At 43.1% G+C, this 27313-nt stretch overlaps 2 protein-coding genes across 2 annotated transcripts in view; one reads left to right on the forward strand and one right to left on the reverse strand.

The window, feature by feature from the left end:
• The window catches only part of LOC113153949 (low-density lipoprotein receptor-related protein 1-like), a 75334-nt gene that overhangs the window by 29310 nt on the left and 18711 nt on the right, over nt 1–27313 (forward strand). Inside the window, exons 7-41 of the mRNA XM_026347872.1 lie at nt 2614–2776; nt 3785–4007; nt 5161–5350; nt 5443–5586; nt 6204–6440; nt 6604–6784; nt 7920–8142; nt 8329–8518; nt 9511–9636; nt 10246–10386; nt 11144–11269; nt 11356–11472; nt 11606–11686; nt 12754–12921; nt 13879–14061; nt 14157–14354; nt 14495–14740; nt 15538–15735; nt 16854–17058; nt 17217–17381; nt 17497–17741; nt 17845–17976; nt 18822–19049; nt 19688–19862; nt 21047–21141; nt 21217–21366; nt 21459–21599; nt 21785–21910; nt 22022–22153; nt 22311–22445; nt 22714–22843; nt 22964–23090; nt 23206–23357; nt 23489–23613; nt 23739–24113. Coding sequence (XP_026203657.1) covers nt 2614–2776; nt 3785–4007; nt 5161–5350; nt 5443–5586; nt 6204–6440; nt 6604–6784; nt 7920–8142; nt 8329–8518; nt 9511–9636; nt 10246–10386; nt 11144–11269; nt 11356–11472; nt 11606–11686; nt 12754–12921; nt 13879–14061; nt 14157–14354; nt 14495–14740; nt 15538–15735; nt 16854–17058; nt 17217–17381; nt 17497–17741; nt 17845–17976; nt 18822–19049; nt 19688–19862; nt 21047–21141; nt 21217–21366; nt 21459–21599; nt 21785–21910; nt 22022–22153; nt 22311–22445; nt 22714–22843; nt 22964–23090; nt 23206–23357; nt 23489–23613; nt 23739–24113 — 5973 coding nt within the window. The remainder of the gene's footprint in view (nt 1–2613; nt 2777–3784; nt 4008–5160; nt 5351–5442; nt 5587–6203; nt 6441–6603; nt 6785–7919; nt 8143–8328; nt 8519–9510; nt 9637–10245; nt 10387–11143; nt 11270–11355; nt 11473–11605; nt 11687–12753; nt 12922–13878; nt 14062–14156; nt 14355–14494; nt 14741–15537; nt 15736–16853; nt 17059–17216; nt 17382–17496; nt 17742–17844; nt 17977–18821; nt 19050–19687; nt 19863–21046; nt 21142–21216; nt 21367–21458; nt 21600–21784; nt 21911–22021; nt 22154–22310; nt 22446–22713; nt 22844–22963; nt 23091–23205; nt 23358–23488; nt 23614–23738; nt 24114–27313) is intronic.
• Nucleotides 24622–26703, reverse strand: LOC113153952 (delta-type opioid receptor). Its single transcript, XM_026347874.1, has one exon. It carries the CDS (start codon nt 25985–25987, stop codon nt 24905–24907), a length of 1083 nt encoding a protein of 360 aa, XP_026203659.1. The 5' UTR covers nt 25988–26703; the 3' UTR covers nt 24622–24904.

Here is a 27313-nt window from a genome sequence, read left to right on the forward strand (position 1 = left end):
GTTTTCCTTTTTTTGACGTTCGTCCTCTGCTTGATGCTTTTGCCAGATGCTTGGAGTGCGGAAGGTTGAGGAGGGGGTAGTGGGGAGCGTTGTGCAGGCGGTTTCCAGTTTAAAAGTGACAGTTCGGAGGTATCACACCACATCAGGCCCACTTTTAAAACTACACAATTGAGCCCTTGTGTTAGTTCAGTGGATGCCTGTGAGTTATGACTGTCAGTTCTACGCTGCTCAAGTAAACCACCTCTGAACATTGCTCTATTTAGGAGGACAGTTTAAATACATTTCCTTATAGACATCTACTATGTTGTTATTCTTACACCAACAGGGAGGCAGACAGATGAACAAGAAGAAAAGCAAAAAAACAAGTTGTTTAGAGCGAGAGGAGGGGAAAAAATGAAAGGTGGCACCCTGGTTTTTTGCAATTACACTGTGTTGTTTTTTATAGTGTAGTTTCAGACAGACTGAGCTGCACTTAATGAATCCAGACTGTTTTTCCCACCTCTGGGGAACAGAGGGGAGGGGAGGGGGGGGGGAGGAGAATGGGAGGAGATGGAGAAGTCTTTGGATTTGCTGGAACCATCTCTGTTTAGCAGGGGTTTAGGAAAATGGAGAGAGTGGAGTGTCACAGAGCAGAGGATGAACTTTTTTTTTTTTTTTTTCTGGGGTTCAGCAGTCGTTCTGAGCACAGTCTCATATTTTCTTCCGCCTTTGTTTATCCATGGCTTCATCAGTGGATCAGTGTGCAGAGGGGCAGCTGGAAGTGTTTAAACAGAGAATTTTGTGTTAAAAATTAAAAGCACCTTTGGGAATATGACCCCTGCTTCCCATAAACCTCAGAAATGCAGCTTCACAGTGGCCAAGTTTCCCTAGTGGAAATAGGACCTCTCTCTCTCTCTCTCTCTCTCTCTCTCTCTCTCTCTCTCTCTCTCTCTCTCTCTCTCTCTCTCTCTCCTTTTTCTTCTCCTCTCTGTATTCTCTTTTTCTTCCTCACTCTTTCTTCTTTTCCCCACTCACTCTGCATTTTTCTTTGATCCATTTTCCCCTTTTACACAAACCTAAAAAATGTGAAAGTGTTCCATTTCCCTCCCTTTGCCAGTCGGCCTCTTCAGAAAAATGTGTTCGTTTCTGTGAACACAGAGGGCTCCTCTGGAATTACAGAGATTACGTTAAGTCAGATTTGTTGGTCCACGTCCAATATACACACTTGCATTGCGCTGCTATACAGAGGAATCTGCTGCGTCATTTCCCCCCACACAAGCTTTTCTTTCCCGGTGGGTGAAACAGATCCTCTGGTCTCTTCGAAATCATCACAGTGACCCGATCACCTTTATAAACAAAGCACCACATTAGACCTCCAGCCTTGGCACTGATCACTGCGTGATTAAGGACCCCTGCAGCATGACTTTAGGCCTAAATCAGAAGTGTTTGTGTATATGTGTGAGTCGTGTGTGTGAGGGTAGTCCTGTAGAGAGTAGAGATTGTGACAGCTGTGAAAATAGAAGTTTTGTGGTGACTGAAGCCCTCCTCCTCACTCTTTCTCTCATTTTCTCTCTGGAGCTCTCTGGAAATATATATACATAAAAAAATACTACATTTATTGAACTTTTACTTTTAATGCATAATTTTATTGTTAAAACTTCTATAAAAATACTGTTCATATTAATGTATTGTGTTTTGTATGCTCATAGTTTTCTTAAGATATAAGCATAACTAGCACCTGTTAATAATGTAGTAGAATAAAAATATTTTAGTAAAATAAAACAGTAAGTAAGAAACTTCTTTAATATCCTCGCTTATCTTTACCTTCACCTTTAACAATCTCTTTCTCTCTCTGATCCTTGGCTCAGACTCAGTTTGACTGAGCTGTTTGAAGAAAAGAAAGATGAGGAGGGAATGAAAAAACAGAGAGAGGTATATTAATGTCTTATCTTATACACTCTTCTCTCCTCTTTCAGTCCCTCCTATGTGGTAGGGGTAGTCCAGTTTTTCCTTATCCAGCTTTGTCCATGTTGTTCTTCTTTAGGCTGGAAATTTTCCATCAAGTGTATGGTGCAATGTGCCTGCGCCAAGGTGTTTGATTTTCAGTGCTGCCGGGTGGAGCACTGGTCTTCCCCAAGAGCAGAGCCTTGGCAAAATAAACCCAGCGTAAACCGCACAGTCATCGTCGCCTAGCTACAGTAACATCACACTCCTCGAAGCAGCAAACAGCCTGTCTCATATGCCGTCTGTTTGAGTGAGTGATTTTGAATGACAGACACATTACCGGGAAGTTTGCTAACTGGAGTAGGTTGTCTCATCTCATTTACCAAGCAAGAAAACTGCCCCAAACCTGAAGATCTGGACTATGTGTAGATGCGTACTTGAGTGTGGTAGAGAGAGAGACAGAGATGTGTCTGCTGCACAGTACTGCTGACTAATTTACTTCATCATATGACTATGAGTCAAACCTCTCACCCATCTGCAACAAATATGTACAACAACATCACACACTCACGGTCTAAAGCCGTCCAAATAAAAAAGATCCATTACGGAAAAAGAAAACTGTTTTTGCAATTGGACCTCCTGGGTCCTGTCTTACCCCCTTCTCCCCGCTTCTCCCCTTTCTCTGTCCAGATGTGGAGCAGATGGCCATCGACTGGCTTACCGGAAACTTCTACTTTGTGGATGATGTGGACGACAGGATCTTTGTGTGTGACAAGGATGGGCAGACATGTGTCACCCTCCTGGACCAGGAGCTGTACAACCCTAAAGGCATTGCCTTGGACCCCACCATGGGGTCAGTTTGATCTGTTGCATATGAACACATACAAATGCTTAGAAAGGAATCATAGAGGTTTAAAGAGGTTTTTTGACGTTGGAGAATTGAGCACAGATGTCCTGTTTCCATTGTGGTATGCTGCTGTCTGTGTAGGGTTTGAGCACAAAATGTTTTTGTTTCAGCTCTTTTGCTTTACATGTACCATTTTCAACCCACACAGTTTCCTCTGTAGTAATTGGTTCATCCAGTAACAAGGGATGAATTCACTGTAGCTTTCTGTTGGAGCCTACAGTGTCATTAGAGTGGGATAAACCACAATAAAAACAAATAACTTAAAGCTTTTTTTCTGGCAAGTTAGACCACAAACTAGTTTCAGAAATCCCACACTGACTGTTTTTACCACAAAAAGAACTGAAACTCACAAAAGAGCACCACAGTTATAATTCTATTTAAGAAGTTTTACCCAGTTTATACCTGTTTTATTGAATCTGTTTTTATTCAACGAATACTGTGCGAAGGACTTATTGTTTCTTAATTTGTCACGCCATAGAAACTGTGTGGACTTTCAGCTTTTTTGCCAACATGTTTACAACGAGTGGGAGCATGATTTGCTTTTTGAAGCTGTAAATAGTTACAGTGTTTGTTTTGGCAGCACTGAAAAACTGAAATAATGATCACTGTAAAAATTAGTGTAAATTAGTTTTACATTTCGGGATGTGTTTCTTCAGAATAAAAAAATGCACATCTGCAAAATGAAAACCCAATAATGTTACAGCAAGTGTTGAAAATGGTGCAGGAGATTCCAACAAGAGAACGTCAGATGTAGTGTTGGAAACAGAGAGTAGTTCATTTGTTTTGCTAGGACATTTGAGTCTACAGGGAGGTTTCCTACGTTTCTCCTTCTGCATACTGAAAAGCTTCATTCTTCATCGTCTCCCTGTGACAGAAATAAGAGTGATCCATCAGTTGTGACAAAGCCAGATGTGCAAATCCACCTCACTCAGGTCTGATCCTTTGTTTCTACAGGAAGGTGTTCTTCACAGACTATGGTCAGATCCCTAAGGTGGAGCGCTGCGACATGGATGGACAGAACCGCACTAAGCTTGTGGACAGTAAAATTGTGTTCCCCCATGGCATCACACTGGACCTCGTCAGCAGGCTGGTGTACTGGGCTGATGCCTACCTGGATTACATTGAGGTGGTGGACTATGAAGGCAAGAACCGGCACACCATCCTCCAAGGCCTGCTGGTGAGGACAGCTGCATTAGACATTGGACATTCCCATTAGTTAGAAGGATCACTACTCGTAAATTTACTTATCTACTAATAGTCTAGTGTGCTTTAGATACAGTAATAACTTAAGATTTGTTTGTGTCATCATGTAATATGAGTCATGAGCCGAGGGAAGATGGTGAACATTTGCCTTCTCATTACAGGCACTGATTAATAGTGTCTAATACTGAGTCTGTTGATGTTGCAGCGCTTGCGAAGCACAGTGGCCTTTGTTACCATAGCTTTTACTGTGATCTGTGCAGAAGTAATGGCTTTCATCTACTCCATGAGCCTAAGGACACACACACAAACCACACACTCTTGCTTTGAGTGTATGTGTGTGTGTGTGTGTGCGCACCTGTAATAGGTCCATTAGGAAATGCACATCTTTTAGGTAAACGTTAAACAAAAGGTTAGTTATTGATTGGGCCGTTTGTGCTGCAGCGTGACATTGTCTCTTTAAGCTGCATATGACACGTTTGTGGATTTCTACATACACTTTAAACCTCAGTGTGTGAAATCAAGTAGTTCAACACATTTTCATGGTTGTTGTTGTTTGTCTTGATCAGTGAATGAAGGTGACACAGTGCACAATCATGTGTTCATACAGTCTAATATTAATAGGTTTTCATACACTGTATGGCTTCAGCAGGGCATTGCCCTCTAACAGAAGATAAAAAGTGTGTTTTCTCACTCTCTATGACCCACTGAGCTCTGCACAGCCTGCTGTGACAGACCGCAGTGCCATCTCAGGTTTTATGCTGGTGCTGACACAGCCTCCTGGGACCCTGAGTCAGTGGCCTGTGTCTATTCAGATCGGAAAGTCCTTACTTACTTTGCTTTGCTGTGCTTCTTGAGTTATGAGAGAGAAGCCAGTTTGTTGACTTCTGTCTTTTGAAAGTATTAGAAGCTGCTAGACGTCATCCCTTCATAGTACCATTTTGCACAATGGTCAAAGAAAACACGAGCTTCCAAATGAGCAACTGTTAAAATAATATAGTGGACACCTCAGAAAGAGTCAGTGTAAAAAGATCATTGTTCTACATCAGTGCACATGGTTTATTAAACTGTAGGTCCTTTGTCCTTTATTTCTCTTTTTCACATCTTCCGGGTTTCTTTTTCTCTTTTAGATCGAGCACCTGTATGGGCTGACTGTATTTGAAAACTATCTGTATGCCACCAACTCAGACAATGCTAACCTGCAGCCTAAAAGCAGTGTGATCAGGGTCAACCGCTTCAACAGCACAGATTACCAAGTAGTGACGAGGGTGGACAAAGGAGGAGCGCTGCATGTCTATCACCAGAGACGTCAGCCTCCAGGTAAGTTGTATACGTAATATAGTTTCAAACAAAGCAATGGAAATAGCTCAATTATGGTTTTGTGACTTTATTTTACACCCCTTGTTGTGCAGTGCGTAGCCATGCATGTGAAGTGGACCAGAATGGGAAGGCTGGAGGCTGCTCCGACATCTGTCTCCTGGGAAATGGCCACAAGACCCGAACCTGCCGCTGTCGCTCTGGGTTCAGCCTGGGCAGCGATGGCAAGTCCTGCAAAAGTGAGTACGAGTTTAATGCAAATAACGATCAAGTTTTAGCTACTGCCAATTAATAAACATCATTTTGAATTATGTAAAGTGGACTATCAGTCAAAAGCCATAGTCAAAAAAATGAACATTTTCTGTAGTGCAGATTCAGCATGTCCAGAACTAATGCGTGCATGCTCCAGGCATAACTGAAAGTAGAAACTCGGGAGCCACAGTGATTCAGCTCTGTTGACCTAAAAGCCGAGGTGGTTTTCTCCCTGGCTGTAGCTACGACCAGAGTTGGATCAGCAGCACCTACTTTGTAGCTCTCCACTGACCTCCCTGTAAAACTGCTAGTATGATTCAGCTTTTCTGAGAAGTGTTTTAATGTCCAGTCAACGGATAATAACATCATACTGATCTGCGAATAGACTGTCCTTGAAAATGACACAATTGATTTAAATGATCGACCCTGTTCCCCTCCCTCTGTCTCTCAAATGGAAATCACTAAATTTTCATTTAGGGCCTTTGCTGAACTTGCATGTTGTTTACTTGTCTAATCAATAGACGTGGAGGAAAAAATTTGTCATGCGTCATCTCTGTACCCATCAAAGTTACAGTCTTTTGGTTCTGTTTGCTTTTTGCTTCAGAACCTGAGCACGAGCTCTTCCTGGTCTATGGCAAAGGTCGTCCAGGGGTCATCAGGGGTATGGACATGAATGCCAAGGTGCCAGATGAGTACATGATCCCCATCGAGAATCTGATGAACCCCAGAGCTCTGGACTTTCACGCCGAGAGCGAGTTCATTTACTTTGCTGATGCCACCAGCTACATAATCGGACGGCAAAAGATTGATGGAACAGAGAGGGATATTATTCTGAAGGAAGGTACGCTAACCACAGCTCATTTGAAACAAGTGGTCTCCACCAACAACTCAAATAATACTCTGTTAGTAAAAAATAAAGGCTGTTTAAGTAAAGTAAAATAACACTGTGGAATGAATGATGTCCACAGTATATACGTCTCACCAGTACTTTGTATTTGTCTCAGGAATCCACACCGTCGAGGGCATCGCTGTAGACTGGATGGCTGACAACTTGTACTGGACAGATGATGGGCCTAAGAAAACAATCAGCGTAGCTCGATTGGAAAAGGCTTCACAGACCCGCAAAACTCTTATTGAGGGAAAAATGACTCACCCTCGAGCAATTGTGGTCGATCCTCTACACGGGTAAGAGGGACAAAGAGATAGCGATAGAAAAACTGATGGAGTTTGGTGTTTTTGTTCCAGACAAGGAGGATTAAGATCTAGTCTAGGTAAAAAAAAAAGTCTTGCTGATGTTGAGATGGCTGGTTAATGAGGTATGATGCATGTCTGTGTGTGCTTACTTGTGGTTCTGTAATATACAGTGTGGGATAATAACAGGTGGACATTTCTTCAGGTCAGTTATCTGATGACTCAGGTGGAATGATTCTGCTGCTGTGTTACTCACTTCTCACCAAACTCATATCTCTCTCCTGAGTTTGTCTTGTGTTGGAGCTTCTCATTGGCGCTATTATTCACCACCTATGTTGTTCTTTTTCCACTGTCTCTTGTGCGCGTCCCTTCACGATTTCCAGCAGAGTGCCTTTTATAATATTTTAATCTGTGTTGTTGACCGCTATCACCCTGAAATGTATCACAGATGTTTTATTAGAACAGATGGAGCATTTTGCACCAGACATGAAAGATTTCCTCCACGAGCCTATTAACACACAGGCATATCTCCCTTACACTCTTTCAAATAGCTCCTAATCTTGTCGTGTATGAATGCGTCTTATTGAAATGACCTCCTGGGCTTTCTCCTGAGAAACGCATGCTCACAAACATGCACACTCTCTTTGGATTACTACTGACAGGGTGATGTGTGTCCACACACTTCCCAGGGGAAAGGCACTCGCCTCCACTAATACCTGCAATCAATCAGGCTCAGGGAGAAGAAGGAGGAGGAGGAGGAGGAGGAGGAGGAGGAGGAATTTGCAGAAAGGAAAGGGAGTGAAAAATAGAAAAGGCATGTTTTGAATGGAATACTTCTTGTTTTGTTCAGAAACAAAACTAGACATTTGTTACAGAAAGCTAATGCTCACAGGATAAGCCTAGATCACTGGGGAAGATTGATGTTTGACAAACACTGGTTTGCCTGAAGGCAGATTAACTGAGAAAAACTGTGGAGCTGCTCTGAAGTCTCTGCACTTTAGGGCAGCTAAATAATATGCCTTTGCCTTTTTTAATGCCAAGAGGTCGTTTAAGACAGTCCAACAAATGCTCTTCTTTTTTGTCCTACTATCACATGTTACTCATTATAGTTCCCCTGTTGCTTCCTAAGGTGGATGTACTGGACAGACTGGGAGGAAGACCCTAAGGAGAGCAAGCGAGGCAAAATTGAGCGGGCTTGGATGGACGGCTCCAACAGAAACGTGTTCCTGACCAGCAAAACTGTGCTGTGGCCCAACGGCCTGAGTCTGGACATCCCACAGGGCATTCTTTACTGGGTGGATGCTTACTATGACCGCATTGAGATGGTCTACCTTAACAGCTCTGAACGCAAGGTCAGCACCACCATCACATGAATTAATTTGCTGCAGTGTAGAGACAGAGTGACTCACTGGAATCTGATTCTGAGGTTTAAAGCAGTTGATTTTCAGACCTTTCAGAAAAAAGAAAGAACACAATATATAAATCATATGTACAATGCAGACTTACTGAACATCTTGTTGCTTTTATCACATCACCAGACTGTATACGAAGGCCAGGAGCTGAACCACGCCTTTGGTCTGTGCCACTATAAACACTTCTTGTTTTGGAACGAGTATCGTAGTGGCAGCATTTACAAGCTGGACACCACCACTGGCGCTGCTACCCTATTGCGCAACGAGCGACCGCCCATATTTGAAATACGAATGTACGACGCTCAGCAGCAGCAAGGTATTGGGCAGCTCATCACACAGAGATTTGTCTTCTATTCAGCCATTTATCTACATTATTTCTCGACTGACGCCGCTGTACTGCTTACAAACGCCCTCTAACCCCTAAGGTACAAAATCCTTTAATATTACATGGTTAGCACTAAACGCATTGAAATAAAATAGAAACCCCTAAAAAAACATGATGATGCGAATGAGTTGTAGGTGTTGACATAGAAAGACAGCTAGGCTAAAGAAATCAAACAATGAAATGCATATAATCATGAATTAAAACTACAAAGCTACATATTTATTATACATCAGATAAAAAAAAAACTGTGGCCTAAAATCGTAGATTAATTAAAACTTTTAGTTTGGAAATCCAGAAGTTTCCCACTGATGTAATCCCTTAAGTCCCCCCCCCCCCCCCTTAACCTCAATACCAGCTGCCTGAAAAGGATCATGGATGTTGCCATGTGTAGTTTTATGTTGCCTGACCTTGAGATAGTTCGCATTGCCAGCGTTTATTATGGCATTTTTAAGTTCAGGAATTCTCTCATGTTTCTGTTTAGGCCTGCCAACATCCTCAGCGGCATTCCAAGTGATGGACAGCAAAAGATGTCTTGCTATTAATGAATTAATACCAACGTTTATGTCATTGGTAAAAACATCAGTGGGAACCCGATAATTCTGCCGTGGTTGCATCTTCCACATGGCAAACATCCCTTTGGCTCCATGTGTTATCTAAGAAGCCTGAGAATGTGAAGGCCAATAACTACAGTATGTGTGACTCGATCTCCAATTGTAGCAGCCTATTTCAATTGATGATGGGCCTCAGTTTAAATACATTTCTGTTAACAGAGTCACGGTGCAGGATTTGGCAATTAGCATAGATGATCCTCTTCATTTGTGGGGCTTCAGTACAAAGCTATTTTTCCTCTTGTATCCTCAAGTCCAAAGAGATCCTGTCAATTGGAGTGTCTATTGTCTATGTCCCTGTCTGTTCTTCTACAGGCTCCAATGCGTGCCGTGTGAACAACGGTGGCTGCGGGAGTCTGTGTCTGGCCATACCAGGAGGCAGACAGTGTGCCTGTGCAGAAGACCAAATACTAGACCCAGTTGACAATACCAGCTGCAAAGGTGGGTACAAAAATGAGTAGTTTGTAGGTGCATGTGTTTGCATGTGAGACTGAAGGGTATTTCTCATGGCACTAATTCCGTTCCATTCCATAAACAAGGTTTTATTTCCAGCGCGTTGGACAAGATGAGTCAAGATGTGTGACTGTGTCTGTCTGTTTTTGTTAGAACTGTTTGTACTGAAGCATTGGCTCAAGTGCAGACACACAACGGGTGGTCATAATACCGACAGCACAGTGCAGTGAAATCCAATACAGCTCCTGCAATAATAATCATACTACTGCTGCCCACTCTCTGTTATTTCAAAATAATAAATGGATGTGAAAATATAATTGTACAGTAGATCGACATGGTTAAATGTTTGCAAAGGTACTGCAGCTCTTGCAGTTGTTGGTGTTAATGTAGTTTCTGGTTAGCTCAACTTCAGCCTAGCATGGGTGGGGTGGATTTTGACTAATGGCTTTCTACATTTCATATAATTGCACTTTTCCACAAAACCTCCACTTTCCCTCTGTTGCAAATAATTTTGAAATTGTATCCTGCCTAGTTTTTATGTCCTTAGTGACCTCTTTTCCACATTCTTTTTTATTCCCCTTACTTCTGTCTCCACAGCCAACCCGTCCTACGTGCCACCTCCTCAGTGCCAGCCTGGAGAGTTTGCTTGTAAGAATAACCGCTGCATCCAGGAGCGCTGGAAATGTGACGGAGACAACGACTGTCTGGACAACAGTGACGAGGCTCCTGAGCTGTGCCGTGAGTTATTGCTTGCTCACGCACGTACGTGCGCACACGCACACACACACCTAGTTCAACATGGTTTCAAAACAGCTACCCCCTCCTGTTGGTCCTGAGTCAGATGAGCTGCAGCAGTCTGAATTTGCAGTCTGGTGATGCCAGAATGAAAGGAGAGAGCAGACTGTGACTAGTGTGAATGTGTGCTTTTATGCACTAATTCTGTGTCTATGTGAGTACACAACATATGAGTGTGTGTGTTGTTTGTGATCATGTGCAAGGAAGAATGTAGTAATGTCTGTGAAGCTCTCTCTCTTTGTCCGTCTGTCTGTAGCCAACGTGCAGACAGACAAAACAAAACCGAGTCCAAAACAGCTCGACCAGAGGTCACTGACCTTTTCCATGCTGAGACCACTTCTCATGTCCAAATAGGCTAAGATCTATCATCGCGATACAAGAATAAAGCCCATGCAGATATTCTATCCTTGTTTTCTTTTTCTTTTTACCAGCAGTCAGTTCGGGCATAAACATAATCATAATCATATAACAACAACCAACTACATTTAGTTTAGACCAACCTATGGAAAATCTCCCCAAAGCCAGTGAGGTGGCTGTGACTGTAGACAATCAGTGCTCTGTAGATGGGCTTACTGTAAAAGTACACACACCTTACTCAAATCAACAATTTGAGATAATAAGCTTAATACCACGCGTGTCTCCCTACATGACTTTTTTATTTGTGTTTCCTTCTAACTATTCATTGTGTTCTTCTTTCCAGACCAGCACACGTGTCCCACAGACAGATTTAAGTGCAAAAACAACCGCTGCATCCCTCTGCGCTGGCTGTGTGACGGGGACAATGACTGTGGGAACGATGAGGACGAGTCCAACACCACCTGCTCAGGTACGCGAACAGACATATTCCCGTGGTATGTTTTGTGTGTTATGCTGCTAAAAATGTGACACGAACTGTGCCGCGCTGTGTTTTAGCTCGTACCTGCCCTCCTAATCAGTACTCGTGTGCTAGTGGGCGCTGCATCCCTGTTTCCTGGACATGTGACTTGGACGATGATTGTGGCGATCGGTCTGATGAACCTGCTTCCTGCGGTTGGTCTATTTATTCTCACAATTTACTGTAGCTGTATTTTTGGCTGTTTGTTTTGCTATTTCTATGTGTGATTAGGAGTTAGGAATTGCAGGAGTTAAGAGCACCATATCTGAACCCTTGTTCTGTCCACAGCCTACCCCACATGTTTCCCCCTCACCCAGTTTACTTGCAACAATGGACGGTGCATCAACATTAACTGGCGTTGTGATAATGGTTAGTGTCTATCCTTTATTTTACTCTCTTTTGCCATCAGCCTCGTGTTGGCATACTGTGCATTCTTCCTTTTGTCACCTCATTTGTTTGTGTGTTATTACTTTTCTGTCCTGTCTTTTGTTGCGTATTGTGTTGTTGGTTTTGTTGTTAAGTGTTGCGCTCTTCGCCCACTCTGCTGTCTTCCGTTGGTTCTGTCTTTCAGAAAAGGATTGTGGGGACGGCTCTGATGAATTGAATTGTCCAAACCTGACCGGTTAGTGCATAGATCAACATGCACCGCAGCAGCAACGCAGCCATGTGGGCTCAGAAAATGTATAGGGCTGCTTTTCTGCTAATTGAAAATGGCCACAAGCTGCACTCAGTGCCACTGCCATTCATTTAGTCTGCTGCAGATTTTATACATTTTAAATGAATCAGTCAGACAGCCCAAAACATGGCAAAAATGTTTAGTGCAGTGAACTTGGTTTAATTTTATGTAGCTCTATATTTTAAAGAGCAGTCATCCATGAATGCAAGGGTCAGTGGTTCGTGTACGATACATGTTGAGGTGTCCTTGGACAAGACATCCAAACACCATAATGGTGCTGACATCTACTTTTTGGCAGCTGTCCAACAACAGTCTCCCCAAGGGGATCAATAAAGTATGTCATTATTATTATGATTTCTTATAGATTTTAAAGGATGACAGATTAAAAAATAAACACTATTTAAACACATAATATATTTTCTTCGACTGATGAATATGGAATTAACAACTGTGAAAAGTCCAAAGTTAAGTTATACGTTACGTTGCCCTTCAGCATTAGTATGTGTATAAAAGTGCTTTGATGGTCTGCTGCCAAGCTCAGTACAACAGCGCTCGGTTAATTTCCTCATGGTGCATGGTCTGATCTATGCAGTTTGTGTCATTATTTTAATTCTGATCTCTCACATTCTGTTTCATTTATATCCATGGTTTTCACTGTCACTGCTCTCATTGTCAATTAAATATTCATACAAATGTATAATTTCTCTTTGAGGCCTCATAATGTCATAGCGGGTGTTGTCTGACTGTATTTGTTTTTCAGATAACGACTGTGGGGACAACAGCGATGAGGCAGGATGTAGTCACTCCTGTTCTAGCGCTCAGTTCAAGTGTAACAGTGGCCGCTGCATCCCAGATTACTGGACGTGTGACGGAGATAATGACTGTGGGGACTACAGTGACGAGACCCACGCAAACTGCACCAATCAGGGTCAGTATCTTAACCTGCTAATTCACCTACAGTGAGGAAACCTTTCACTGCAGCAGATATTATATGTAAGAAATACATTAGGATGGCAAAAGTTGGATAATTTAATAATGTCCTGTTGGGTTTTTACTGTATGTTCTATTCTAAATTATAATTATTATCTCAGTCAACACTTGTGTGTTGCACATGCTGTTTTCACCTTGGTTTTGATGTTCGCTCCATGTTCATGCAGCACATCTGCAGGCCGACGCCATACCCTGTAATTTTATCAGCTGAACTCTTAAATCTAACTCACTACCTGGTTTTATGTGGATTAAACTTAGAAAAGACCACACGTCAATAACCAATAGATCATAAGCTGTGCATGTTGCACTTAGTTATCTAAGTAAATATAGATCCTAATCACCAAGACCTGTTAGTTCCTAGTAAGTCATAAAAAAAATTAATCTAACATTGAACATCCCACAAACAACTTGCCACTGGCTGTTTCTTATGGATCACAGCTGTGACAGGTGGCTGCTGTCATCGTGGGTGAGTGGTTGTATTACTACACTGTTCTGTCATTTATTGTGTGAAGAGCACTCAGCAGAGAAACAGTATCAAGTGTTTACATTTCAGTCAGGTCCCTCGTTCCTATTAGTCACATTGGCACCCGTCTAATGGGTACCACTGACATTTAACAACTGTCACTAGTGGTTTAAAAGGGACTGATATAATTATTCTTTTTTAAATATCAACTAATGACAGTAGAAATACTAATACAGTAGAAATAAGCTCAGTTCAGCCTCTCCCATAGTTAAGATTTGCTGCTAACCCGATTTATCACAGACAGCTCATAAGTTTTGGTCTTCGCAGTTTGATGTTGTACTTCTGTGCTCAATATTATGAGTCCTGATTTGATTAACGCGGGCCACCTCTGAGAATGTCATTGTGGAGTAATTGCAGTATCTCTTACCACAGCCACGCGGCCCCCAGGAGGTTGCCATACAGATGAGTTTCAGTGTCGAATGGATGGCCTGTGCATCCCCTTGCGCTGGCGCTGTGATGGCGACACTGACTGCATGGATCTGAGTGATGAGAAGAACTGTGAGGGTGTCACGCACATGTGTGATCCAGCTGTAAAGTTTGGCTGCAGGGACTCTGGTAAGAGATCATACTTTAAAAAAAAACAAAGAATAATAAATGAATTGCTTATGTGGAATATTTATTATTAAAGTAACCCTGCCTTCTGTCTGTAGCTCGCTGTATCAGCAAAGCCTGGGTGTGTGACGGTGACAGTGACTGTGAGGACAACTCAGACGAGGACAATTGCGAGGCGCTGGTGTGTAAACTGTCTCACCATGTGTGCGCCAACGATTCCACCATCTGTCTGCCTTCAGAGAAACTTTGTGATGGCAAAGAAGATTGTCCAGATGGCTCTGATGAGAAACTCTGTGGTAAGAGACAGCAGTAGCCAGGTTATGTTTTAATATAGGGAGTGCCATAACAGCATCTTAAACCATGGTTTCAGTGGTTTAATAACACTTCTATGCAGCTTCGCCTTGCCCCACTCTTTATATCCTCTGTTTTTTTTTAGACCTGTGTTCACTGGACAATGGTGACTGTAGCCATAACTGCACAGTGGCTCCCGGCGAGGGTGTGATCTGTTCCTGTCCACTGGGCATGGAGTTAGGGCCTGACAACAAGACCTGTCAGATCCAGAGCTTCTGTGCCAAACATCTTAAGTGCAGTCAACGCTGCGAACAGGACAAGTTCAGTGTGAAATGCTCGTGCTACGAGGGCTGGGAGCTGGAACCTGACATGGAGAACTGCAAGAGCACGGGTAAGGGTCAGAGGAAATGATGCAGGAGGCAAAGATGCAGCGTTAGAGAAAGTCAAGAAACATTGGTGGAGAATGTGAACTTCAGTAAAAAGGGGGAGGTGAGAGATGTGAGAAGTACTGGGCTTTGTCAGAATCAGAGGGTGTGGGTTGGGTTTGGTATCAAGCAGGGGATAATCAGCCAAAATGTAATAGTTATTTGGAAAATAGACAGAGCATTGCAGAGTAAGTATATGACAAGGGGAAAAGGTCCTGAGCATAGGTTTCTAGCTGCTGTTATTTTATGAACATAATCTGAAATATTAAAGCATAAAATGAAGAGCAGATATATGCTTCTTATTAAAGTCAACAAGAGGGCAAAACAAACATTTCTCAGTCACATTAAATCACATTGAATGTTATCATCTAAATAAGGAATATAGTTATTTCCCTGCAGTAACAAGGAAGAAGGAAACAGGAATTTATGGTTGTGGTCTTTCAGCCCGGTCTCAGAGACGAGCCACCAGCACCCTGTCATTCATCCTGCTGCCTGTTTGGCTGCCTGCTAGGCACAGATAACTCCTGTCTTATTTACTCTGTGTTTTAATTACCCAGGATTAAAACCACTTTCAACACAGCCCCGCTTTTATTGGACAAGTCAAACACTGCAGAGTAACATGATGTGATATTTTCCAGCAGAGCTCTTCTGCAGTATTTGGTGTAACAATCAACAGCGACCAGGCAAAGCGTTTTAACTCTTTACTATCTGCTTGGTTATCATTTAAAAGATAGCCACTGATGTTTCTGCTCCATTCCCGCAGATCCTTTCAAACCCTTCATCATTTTCTCGAATCGCCACGAGATCCGCCGCATTGATCTGAACAAGGGAGAGTTCAGTGTGTTGGTCCCAGGCTTAAGAAACACCATTGCCCTTGATTTTCATCTTAGCCAGAGTGCCCTCTATTGGACTGATGTGGTGGAGGACAAGATCTATCGTGGGAAACTGTCTGAGAATGGAGGTGAGTATTTGCCTAGAAAGATTTTTTTTTTTTTTTTGGAAGAAAACATTCAGCTTTCAGCTGCATCACGTGGTTTTCAACAATGAATAGAGAGCACATCAGGACATTTACATTTATGATAAAGACAAAACAAGTAATGATAGATATTTAGACATTAAGCTCGTAATAGTGTTTTTTAGTTTACAACTATTTAGCTTGTTACTGTATGGGGTTTTCTTGGAAAAGAGGGGCTTTTATGACTCAAAACATTTTAATTGTATTACTGTTTAATTGCCGATGGTGCTTTTGTTGTGTCTTCTATGCGGTATGGCTTTGTGAAGGTCATCATGACCCTTATGCTTGGCAAACATGGTTCTATCATCACTGTTTATGAGCAAATCATGTATGTATTCGGTTGTGCTTGAGGTAGCCACATTTACAGTTTACAGCCAATAAGCTAAATACAGTGAGTGTGTGTTGTCATTTCTACAAACAGGATAATGACAAATAATTAGACGTGTCCCTCTGATTAGGGACTCGGCAGAAAATGAAAGGGTTAGAAAGAGGTTGGAACATTTGTCTCTGTAGCTCTGCAAGACACCACATATTTAGATCTGTTCGGCCTATTCTGTAATTGTAGCACCACACCCCCTGCTGTGCTGCTACTGTATTTGCTTATGTTTTCATTTGTTGTACTGACATGTTTTCTCATCAAACCATTTGATTAAAGGGATTTCAGTTTGCGATGCAATGTTAGCTTTGAATCCAAACTGCTTGATTACATTTACATAATTTGTAAATGCCAGGGTGGATCGGTGCTTCAGGCTGCAGCACAATCTGAAATGTTGCCTTCAGCACATGCAAGCCTTCGCACTCTTTATCTGTAGTATTGAAATAATGAATAAGATGAAATAATGAAAAATGAATTCATTAAGAAACCCAAGCACCCTGGAGGAACATGTATTTTATTGAGCAGCAAGATTAAATATGATTAGCTCAGACTTCTCTAGACAGTTTTTAACAGAGACGGATGATACATAAACATTTAAATTATTCTCTTGTTTATTTCTGTTTCACAATATTATATGTACATGGTTAGATAGACTGTCTCTTATGTCTTTTTTTATCTGCCCTTGTAGCTTTAACCAGCTTTGATGTAGTAATCCAGTATGGGCTGGCTACCCCAGAGGGTCTAGCAGTGGACTGGATAGCAGGAAACATTTACTGGGTGGAAAGCAACCTGGATCAGATAGAGGTGGCCAAGTTGGATGGCACCATGAGAACCACGCTGCTGGCTGGGGAGGTGGAACACCCTCGAGCTATTGCCCTGGACCCCAGAGATGGGTAATGGCCACATTGCTTGCTCACATCAAACAAAACACATTGACAGAGAATTCCAGTGGTATTTGAAGGTTAAATGTCCTGACCGCGCTCCTCCATGAACATTATTGTAACTTAGTTTTTCAACAATTGCTTATCTTTGTTGTGGCATTACACTGCAGGATCCTCTTCTGGACAGACTGGGATGCCAGCTTGCCAAGGATTGAGGCTGCGTCGATGAGCGGGGAAGGCAGAAAGACCATCCATAAAGAAACTGGTAATGGAGGCTGGCCAAATGGGCTCACTGTGGATTATCTAGAGCGCCGCATCCTGTGGATCGATGCCAGGTCAGATACAGAGAGCACAGACAAGAACGCACTCACACAAACACATTTGTTTGATGTGTGTACAGCCTCTTTTAGTTCTACACGGGAGTACAACTGAAAACTGTGCTTTACGCAGGTCTGATGCCATTTATTCAGCCAAGTATGATGGCTCTGGGCTGATCGAGGTTCTGAGGGGACATGAGTATCTGTCACATCCCTTTGCTGTCACCATGTATGGTGGAGAGGTTTACTGGACAGACTGGAGGACCAACACGCTGGCCAAGGCAAACAAGTGGACGGGAAGCAATGTCACTGTAGTCCAGAGAACCAATACACAACCTTTTGACCTCCAGGTCTACCATCCATCCAGACAGCCACAAGGTGAGACGCACAAACACAAAGGCACATACTCTTTACACATGATGATTAATGAGATATTTATGTGTACATTCACCATTGTTTTTCTATACCTTATCCCCCTCAGCTCCCAACCCCTGTGCAGCTAAAGATGGAAAGGAGCCCTGCTCTCACTTATGTCTCATCAACTACAATCAGACATTCTCATGTGCCTGTCCGCATCTCATGAAACTGGGCCCTGACAAACGAACATGCTATGGTAAGAAAGAACACATGGTCGACATACTTATAATACAGTTACAGTTGCACCCTCCGATTCCTCTCTGAGGTGGAAGGCAAGTTTCCTCTCTGTTTGTCTTGGAAAAACTGCCACTGAATGGAGTGTAATCCCTGGCCTTGTAAAATTGTTTATTTCCATTTGTGTGCTGGTGTGCGTAAAAGAGAGAGGATTAAACAATCTAGACTTATTTCACTTTGAGGTGCTGTTGCTGTGACAGCTTTGGCACGCATTGAAGTGTATGTCCGTGAAAAGTGAGAGCGGGCCTGTTTATTCAGTGTGTGAGTTTAGTATTCAGGGCAGCACTTTCTATTATCTTCGGGGGTAATGGAATGGAGAACCCCATTCTGTGTGATGCAAGCATCAGCCACAGCCCTCCGCATCCACCACCTAGTCTGGGCTGGCCAATACAGACACTGTTATTAGTCTTCCCATCTCCCTTTCTCTTTCCCTCTCTTCCTGTCTATCATTTAAGCTGCCTGGAGTTAAATGATGATAGGACTGTTGAGACCACTGTAGTTGTAATGTATCTCGACTGATTGAATTCACTCTCGTCTTCCACGGCTGTGCTATTGAGCACGCCAGCCACACACAATCATTAGAGTCAAAGATGCAATTGGATTTGAGTTTGTTCAAGTGGCAGGAATAATGCGCAGATGCACCCATCCATGCTGCAGCCACGTATCCACAACTCTGGCATTAGTGTGCACTCATGCGTTTGACTTTTGACTTGAAGGTGCATTTAACTGTGGGTTACTCCCATTAAATGCTGAAGATCCAGAGAAGTAGTGAAGCATGTATGCCAACCTCTCTTCTCCCCCCTGCAGAGTCTCGTCAGTTCCTGTTGTATGCCCGTCAGATCGAGATCAGGGGAGTGGACATCGACAACCCATACTACAACTACATCATCTCCTTTACCGTGCCGGACATCGACAACGTGACTGTGGTGGACTATGACGCGCTGGAGCACCGTATATACTGGTCTGATGTCCGCACCCAGACCATCAAGAGAGCTTTCATTAATGGCACTGGAGTTGAGGCTGTGGTCTCTGCTGGTACGGAGAAACCCCTGCAGTAGATTGTACACATACATAGGTCCCAGATATTTTATCTGAAAAATAATTTTTCTAAGAAGTTAGTTTTAAACAATTTTCCTTTAGCTCCTTGTGCAGAAACTGTACATAGAGTACAAGGGTTGTGGGTAGAAAGCAATTTATTAATGTGACGGGAAGCAAAACAGACAAAATCATCCTATGTTGTACTGTGTTACACCAGTTCCTTTATTGTTTGTGTGGCTTATTTTACACGTGGAAGGCACGGAAAGTAATTACCTGTTCACAGAAACACTTCCTCTGAGCAGCAATTACCCAGTCAGAGCTTAGAAAATGTAACTAGGCACTTGCTAAGCAGCCTGCATGAAGCCCCAGTTTCAGCAATTTTAGTGACCATTCCCAGTTGTGCCAACAAAATCCGAGGCTAGAAATTAGACACCCACCGTCAAATACCTGTTGTTTCAAACACTACTTTTTTAAATTTAATTTAATTTTAAGTGGTGAACAGATAATATATATTTTTTGTTGCAGCTCTTTCCCCTTTTCTCTCTCAAAAGCTTTGTATGATCTTTTTGGTTCTTATACAACACAACTAATGTTAACTATTTTCTTTTTTTGTTTTTGTTTTTGTGTTTTATCAGATTTGCCCAATGCTCACGGCCTGGCTGTAGACTGGGTGTCCAGAAACCTGTTCTGGACCAGCTATGATGCCAATAAGAAACAGATTAATGTTGCCAGACTGGACGGTTCCTTCAAAAATGCCGTCATCCAGGGCCTGGACAAGCCTCACTGTCTAGTGCTTCATCCAATTCTGGGGTTGGTCATATACACACATACATATCATAGCGATGTCACACAGATACCCGCGTGATTTCACCTTTTACCTATAATGCACATACACACAGACGTGAGCACACACACAATCATACACACCTGGGTGCTGTTTTGCTGTCCACCCCCCCCTCTGTTTGCAGGCAGCAATGACAGGCAACTGTTTGAAATAAATGGTTGCTGACCTCTGACTGTCTCTACAGTCAGGAAGTGGTTCCAGTTTTTCTCCTGTCTTGTAATCTTTCTCCTTTCACACCTTCTCATTGTCTCGCTTGCTCAATTTGTATTTTAAACCATGGTTTCTGTGCACTCGTAGACTATCAATGTATTATTTACAGCATGATAAGGAAAGCATACTTTCTTAGGAAATGTCTCTCCTTTCTAGTATTTTATGTGCCCTCCTTCCCATCTTTGAAAGATTTAACCTATTTAAACAGAGGAATGTTTCCGACCTGAGCATTGTTGGCATTGGGGAAAATGAGAAACAGATGCTGAATCCATATGCTGGGGCTGCCTCCTCTTTCTGGCACGTAAACACACTGCCCAGAATACGTTCAGAACTGGGCGGCTGCAAAGACAATTGGGGATTGAGAAACTCTGTCTGTGTGTGTGCATACAAAGACAAACGTGTGGGAGTTTAAATGCTTCCAAAATGTTATTTAAAGGCATGTTAACAAACAAGGGTGTGGTGGATGAGGCTGGATTCAGCAGGAAGTGGGTGATGGGTGCAGGGGATAGATACCATTTAAACATAAGCATAGCAGTCTAAACACAATGACACACAATCACAATGGCCACATTGCCAGTTTGCCAGCTCAGCTATATTTCAGCTTAAATCAACTTCAACAGTCTGTTCTGAAATTGGTCGGACCCACAAAAAAGACAACATGCATTTTTAATAACATTTCTATTAAAGTCATACACAGTTTGGGATGCTTTCCAGACCAAATGCTCCACAAATTCCACATCATGCTGTTATTACTGTTGCTAATCATATTGCTATTTTACATAAGAGGCATTCTCAACAAAATCAAGAGAGAAACCATATATTGTAGTTCAACAACAACAGATATATTGAAAATAAGAATTTGAGAACTTTGCTGTAGTTGTACTTGTGTGTGTGAGCTTGTGACGTCCTCTTGTTAATGCATACCACCTGCATCCTTCAGGAAACTCTATTGGACAGATGGGGACAACATCAGCATTGCAAACACAGACGGCAGCAACCGCAGTGTCCTTTTCACTAACCAGAAAGGCCCGGTCGGTGAGTGACGTGAGTGACAGCAAACTCCAGTGATGAGGCAGGTTATCAAACATCAACTCTGTCTGTGTTTTCTAGGCCTCTCCATTGACTTTGATACTGAGCAGCTCTACTGGATCAGTTCAGGAAACAGCACCATCAATCGATGTAAACTGGACGGCTCTGGACTGGAGGTGCTTGAGGGGGTCAAGGGGAAGCTGACCAAGGCTACTGCTCTGGCCATCATGGGTAGGTGTCCAGAAAATGTTGTGCTTGTTTAAGGTGTCCTTCCAGTGTTAGATCTGGTTCTTGACTATCCTGTTTTGTGCTGTATTCCTTAGGAGACAAGTTGTGGTGGGCAGACCAAGGCACCGACCAGATAGGAACCTGTGACAAAAAGGATGGGGGCAATTGGAAAGTCTTGAGGAACAGCACTTCACCAATGATGCACATGAAAATCTACAATGAAACTGTACAGAAAGGTGCAGGACTGGCCGCAAAACTAGTCAAACCCTTTGTTTTAGTTAAATTACTGGGCAGGGAAGAAAATATGTCCTTGTCTTCTTAAGGGGCTGTCTGCTTATCTAAGCCAAAGCACATCTGTTTGTCTCTGTTACTCCTCTTTTATTTGTTGTGTGTTTTTGTTCTCATACTTTTGTGTTTCCAGGCACCAATCTCTGCAGTAATAACAATGGAGACTGTTCCCAGCTGTGTCTCCCCACCTCCCCAACCACCAGAGCCTGCATGTGCACAGCAGGATACAGCCTGCGCATAGGGCAGCAGTCTTGTGAGGGTAGGACATATTCTTACATACATTGTTGACTGAGCAAAATATTGTTTGAAGATACTCATGAAACAAGCTTTTCAGATATTAAAAACTTAGAATTCTACTTATTTGTTGTAGGTGTGGGCTCTTTCCTGTTGTACTCTGTACATGAGGGCATACGTGGTATTCCTTTGGACCCATCTGACAAGTCTGATGCCCTTGTGCCAGTGTCAGGCACATCCCTAGCTGTTGGCATAGATTTCCACGCTGGTAAGACTTTTTACATACAACATATAGAAGAAATTGCCAATTACTGCCCTCAATTCCCACTTTATTCACCACTGCATTATTAATGTATAACTATTATTTACTGTACACTGTACTGCAACTTACTGTTCAAGTCTACAATATCTATTTTATTTTCCAGACAATGACACTATCTACTGGGTAGACATGGGCCTAAGCACCATCAGCAGAGCCAAGAGAGACCAGACCTGGCGGGAGGATGTGGTCACCAACGGCATTGGCAGAGTGGAAGGAATTGCTGTGGACTGGATAGCAGGTGAGACGAACCTCGAGTATTGTAAATGCCCACTGAAACAGTATCAGTTTAACTCCTGCTTTAGCCGCCACAATATCAGATAAACTGAATGTATGAACATATAAAGATTAGACTGTGGGAAAGAATAGAATTCATGTCTCAGGTGACTGAGGAGAAGTGAACTAAAGTAAAATAGTTAGATAGACAAGATAAATGTTTGCATCAATGCCCATGTAGCCTGTGCTCAAGTCCTGCAAGAACGTCAATGCTTCTTCTCTGTCTCCTGCAGGTAACATCTACTGGACGGATCAAGGCTTTGATGTGATTGAGGTGGCCAGGCTGAATGGCTCCTTCCGCTATGTGGTGATCTCCCAGGGCTTGGACAAGCCTCGCGCCATCACTGTCCACCCAGAGAAAGGGTGAGAGGAAACAACACTGGATGTAGCTCTGACTACTTTTTCAGTTGTCTTCTTTAATTTCTCTCATTATTGATTCTTGAGGAAGATAATGTCTGTGCTTTACTTCTTTTATGTGTATAGCTACTTGTTCTGGACAGAGTGGGGCCAGTACCCTCGTATTGAACGGTCTCGTCTGGATGGCTCTCAGAGGGCTGTCCTGGTCAATGTCAGTATCAGCTGGCCCAATGGTATCTCCATTGACTATAAGGTACATTAACACTACCCATTCTTGCATTTACATCCATATATTTTTACAGTATACAAATGAATGTATCAACCATATTCTACCATAGTACTAAGTGTTACTGCCCATGTGCGTGTAGGATGGTCTGCTGTACTGGTGTGATGCCAGAACAGACAAAATTGAACGCATAAACCTCGAGACTGGAGAAAACAGGGAGGTGGTGTTGGCCAATAACAACATGGACATGTTCTCTGTTTCTGTGTTTGAGAACTATATCTACTGGAGTGACAGGTCAGACATACTATTCCTCACTTTTGGAAAACTTGTTCTATATTTGTGTGCTATTTTAATATTTATTTGCACCATTTATTTGCAAGTTTCACCTTCTGTTTATTAATATTTGTCCGTCTGCTTTGAACCAGGACACATGCCAATGGATCCATAAAGAGAGGCAGCAAGGACAACGCAACGGACTCTGTGTCACTGAGGACGGGAATCGGGGTGCAACTTAAGGACATCAAAGTTTTCAACAGAGTCAGGCAGCAAGGTGAGGAAGCTGGTTGTTTGTTAAACATGTAAAACTGTCAAGAACTTTAGAAGAAACTATTTTCTACTGAAATAATTTGAAAAGTGTAATCATCAATAACATTTTGGATTCATGTCTGCTTGCAGGAACAAATGTGTGCAAAGAGAAAAATGGCGGGTGCCAGCAGCTTTGTCTTTTCCGTGGCAATGGGCAGCGTACATGTGCTTGTGCCCACGGCATGCTGGCTGAAGATGGCCGTGGCTGCCGTGACTATGACGGCTATCTGCTCTACTCAGAGCGCACCATTCTGAAGAGTGTCCACCTGTCAGATGAAAACAACCTGAACGCGCCCATAAAACCATTTGAGGACCCAGAGCACATGAAGAATGTCATCGCTCTCACGTTTGATTACAGAGGTGGAGGTGGAAAGGGAGCTAACCGTATCTTCTTCAGTGACATCCACTTCGGCAACATCCAGCAGATCAGTGATGATGGGTCCGACCGCAAGACTGTAGTAGAGAGTGAGTGTTTCCGCTTCTGAAGTTTGTGAAAACCTTTTTTACACCATCTCATTTCTAACAATCAGCCTCCACCTACCACACTTCCTTGTTGATCTCCCTTCCATTGCCCCTGCCAATGATTGATGTGGGCCCTGCCATTAGTCAGAATTATTTCTGGTTACTCCATTTATTTTGTGAATAACAAAGATCCCTAACTGTAAACATCAGCTGCCCAAGTGAGAAGTCTTCCTGGAAAAGAAAACAGCTGGATTTCTTCAAAATCCTCTGAACACCACTGATCTAATCTGAACCAGAAAGCTTTTATTCTGAAGTTGTAGCCAAACTATAAACAACATTAAGACATTTTCTGTCTGTTGCTCTAAGCTTTAAACAAGCCCAGAGACAGATGGACCTTCATTCACCTTATCTCAGCACAACAAAACACAGGTGCACTGTTAATGTTTCACCAAAGTGCTTTTACTTTTATCTGTTTTACAAGGAATGCATGATTCAGGATTGTAGGGTGGTTTGTCCCATTATCTCTGGAGAGCAGCGCCTTCTAGCAAATGGTTTCCTCTTCCTATACAATATCCAGGTTTATAGTGAATGCTGTTTTGTCAGAAAGATGTTGCCCACAGTTGGAGGTGCCTTGTGAAGTAGGATTTCCTTTTGAGGGAATTGCCATATCCATTTAAATCATATGATTCTCTCAGCACAGCAGCTCAGTTTGTAATTGTTTTATTGCAATTCCCAGAAATGTTTGTGTGTCAGGTGTTCCTGTTTTATCAAGGTAGCTGCTGATAGTAATACTGTCAGGTAGCAGCCATGGCCACAGCCCCACTTGCTCTTTGTTCTTTCCTCTTGAACAGTCTTAACAGGTCCTGTCTGAACTTTTGGGACATGAGCACATAGAGGATGGGATTTACTACAGTAGAGGAGGTTGCCATGAAACGTGCAAACACAGTGAAGGCGCCATAACGTGGCGAGGCTCCAGTGGCCCCTGAGGTTTTATCTGCCAGTAATGTCAGTGTCAGGCTATAGGACGGCAGCCAGCACACGGTAAAAGCCAGCACCAGCATGGCTGATGTCTGTGTCACTTTGCTTTGGTAGCGCTCTACCTGGGGTGCCCGGCCTGCATGCTCACCACGCCACAGGAAAAAGTATATGCTTCCATAGGCCACTGCAATGGTGACCAGTGGAAACAAGAAGGACATTAGAAAGTGAAACACTCCATAGATCACCTGGTCTTGGTGGGACAGGAAAGCAAAGCACGCAAGGCCGTCTGAGGCTTGTCGGGGGGTTCCCACAGAGCGAAACACAAGCTGGGGAGCAGCCAGACAGCAGGCTGGAATCCATAGAAGCACAGCAGCTATAGACACGCGGCGACGCGAGAGGAGGGAGTACGCTCGGGCAGGTTGCACCACCGTCAGATAGCGCGACACAGCCAGTGTGGCCAGTGTGAAGACACTGGCAGAGGAGCAGGCCGATCCCAAGAAGCCTACCAAACGACATGCGATTTCCCCAAATGGCCAATGCTGCATAGCTATAGCAACAGTGTGGAAGGGAAGCATGGAGAGCAAAAGGAGGTCTGCAGCGCTCAGAGCCAGCAGGAGAATATCTGTACCTGTCCCTGTCATGGAGCTTTGAGTAAACTGTCCAGTACGTGGCACCCCTCTCCTCTGCCTTCCACACAGGATCACTAACACCATGGTGTGCCCCACGACCCCCAGCAGCAGAACCAGCGAATCTAATATTGGGACAAGTATCCGCTCCACACTGCCCAGTCCTGGGTCACTGCTGTTCCCCAGCACATCCTCTGGACCTGTAGTGTTCCACTGCAACATCCTGTCCTCAGTTGTGATGATGTCTTCTAGTCTTACTGCTACTGTTAGCATAGCATACACAGTGCACTTGTGGTTGGGTCAATATGCTCAAGGTGGCCATAAAACTACTGATAATACATATGGGAAAGGTACACACACTGTGAGTCAATAGAGGTGCACTCAAAAATATCATCACATTTGAGTTTGAGTCATTTAACAGAGAGGTTGTTAAACATTTCAAAATGAATCAATGTGGACTAAAGGTGATTATTAAATACATATACACACATGACATACATTGATGTTCCAACTGACATTGACACTCCATCCGAAAAACTGTCCTTCAAAGTATCCGGCGAACCTCCATTTTCATAGTTGTGTTAAATCTGCTTCCCATGTGCTGAATGTAAATCATGTCTCTTCACGGTCCTGACAATAGAGTCCACATTTGCTAGAGGCAGTACTTGGAATAAAATGATATCAGAGGGTTTTCATACCTTCCCCCAAACCCCAGTTAAGAGCATCTGTTAAGAGCAAGTGTTGAGGGCTAAACGCTGTAGATTGTGGGATTTCCTGTCACCTCAGACGAGGCGGTTGCTCCACTTGACATCTCGATCAGGGTCGTGCTCAGCAATCCCAAATCAGATTTCCTTCAGTCTCCAAGGAAGCGGTCTCTTGAGAAACACGGTGATAGCGGGGAGGGAAAACAAAGGCGAAGAGCAGCTCGGCAGTAGGATAGGTTTTAAACGAGTAAATGACAGGTGAACTCTGGACTGGTTATCACAGAGTAGGACAGGGGTGGGTTGGTCTGTGCTCTGTGGGAGGGTCCAGTGAAGCCAAGCATAGTTTTTTCCCAGGGTTCATTGTTTCTGTTCATTTTCTGAAAGAATCTGTACGTTTTCCTTATGTGTTTCCCCAATTACAGAAATATACAACATAAACTGTATAGAAGTGTCATGCACATAGAGAAACTGAGAGAACTAGTGTTTGCCTACAGAAATCAAGGTAATTATTTACTGCTGCTCTGAAAACAAACATACAATTGTACCAAGCCCACTTCAGATAGCATCAATTCACACAGCCAGTGTCGGTACAACTGGCTGACTCAATAGCTTTAAAATCAGCAACATCTGTATTATAGTAAACATGCCAAAATGTACAGAAGGCTAGACAGGGTTAGGTGAACAACAATGTGAAGATAAACAGAAGTGAAGGGCAAAAATCTGAGAAGCGAGTGCTGCAGGCTCGAGCTTTACAATTCATTAACAGCAATGAAGAAGGAGGAAATAGGGGTGAATGGATTTTGTGTTGCTGTCTATCGATCTTTTGGGCACTGATTTATGAGCGCTAGAAGCAGATGAGAGTTGTTGTTTTTGTTTTTTTTGTTGCATGCCCCTG

This window comes from Anabas testudineus, chromosome 5, assembly GCF_900324465.2.
Source record: "Anabas testudineus chromosome 5, fAnaTes1.2, whole genome shotgun sequence".
Classification (NCBI taxonomy): Eukaryota; Metazoa; Chordata; class Actinopteri; order Anabantiformes; family Anabantidae; genus Anabas; species Anabas testudineus.

Excerpts from the sequence above, each read along its gene's own strand:
- LOC113153952 (XM_026347874.1), bottom strand. The coding sequence starts at position 25,987 with ATGCTAACAGTAGCAGTAAGACTAGAAGACATCATCACAACTGAGGAC.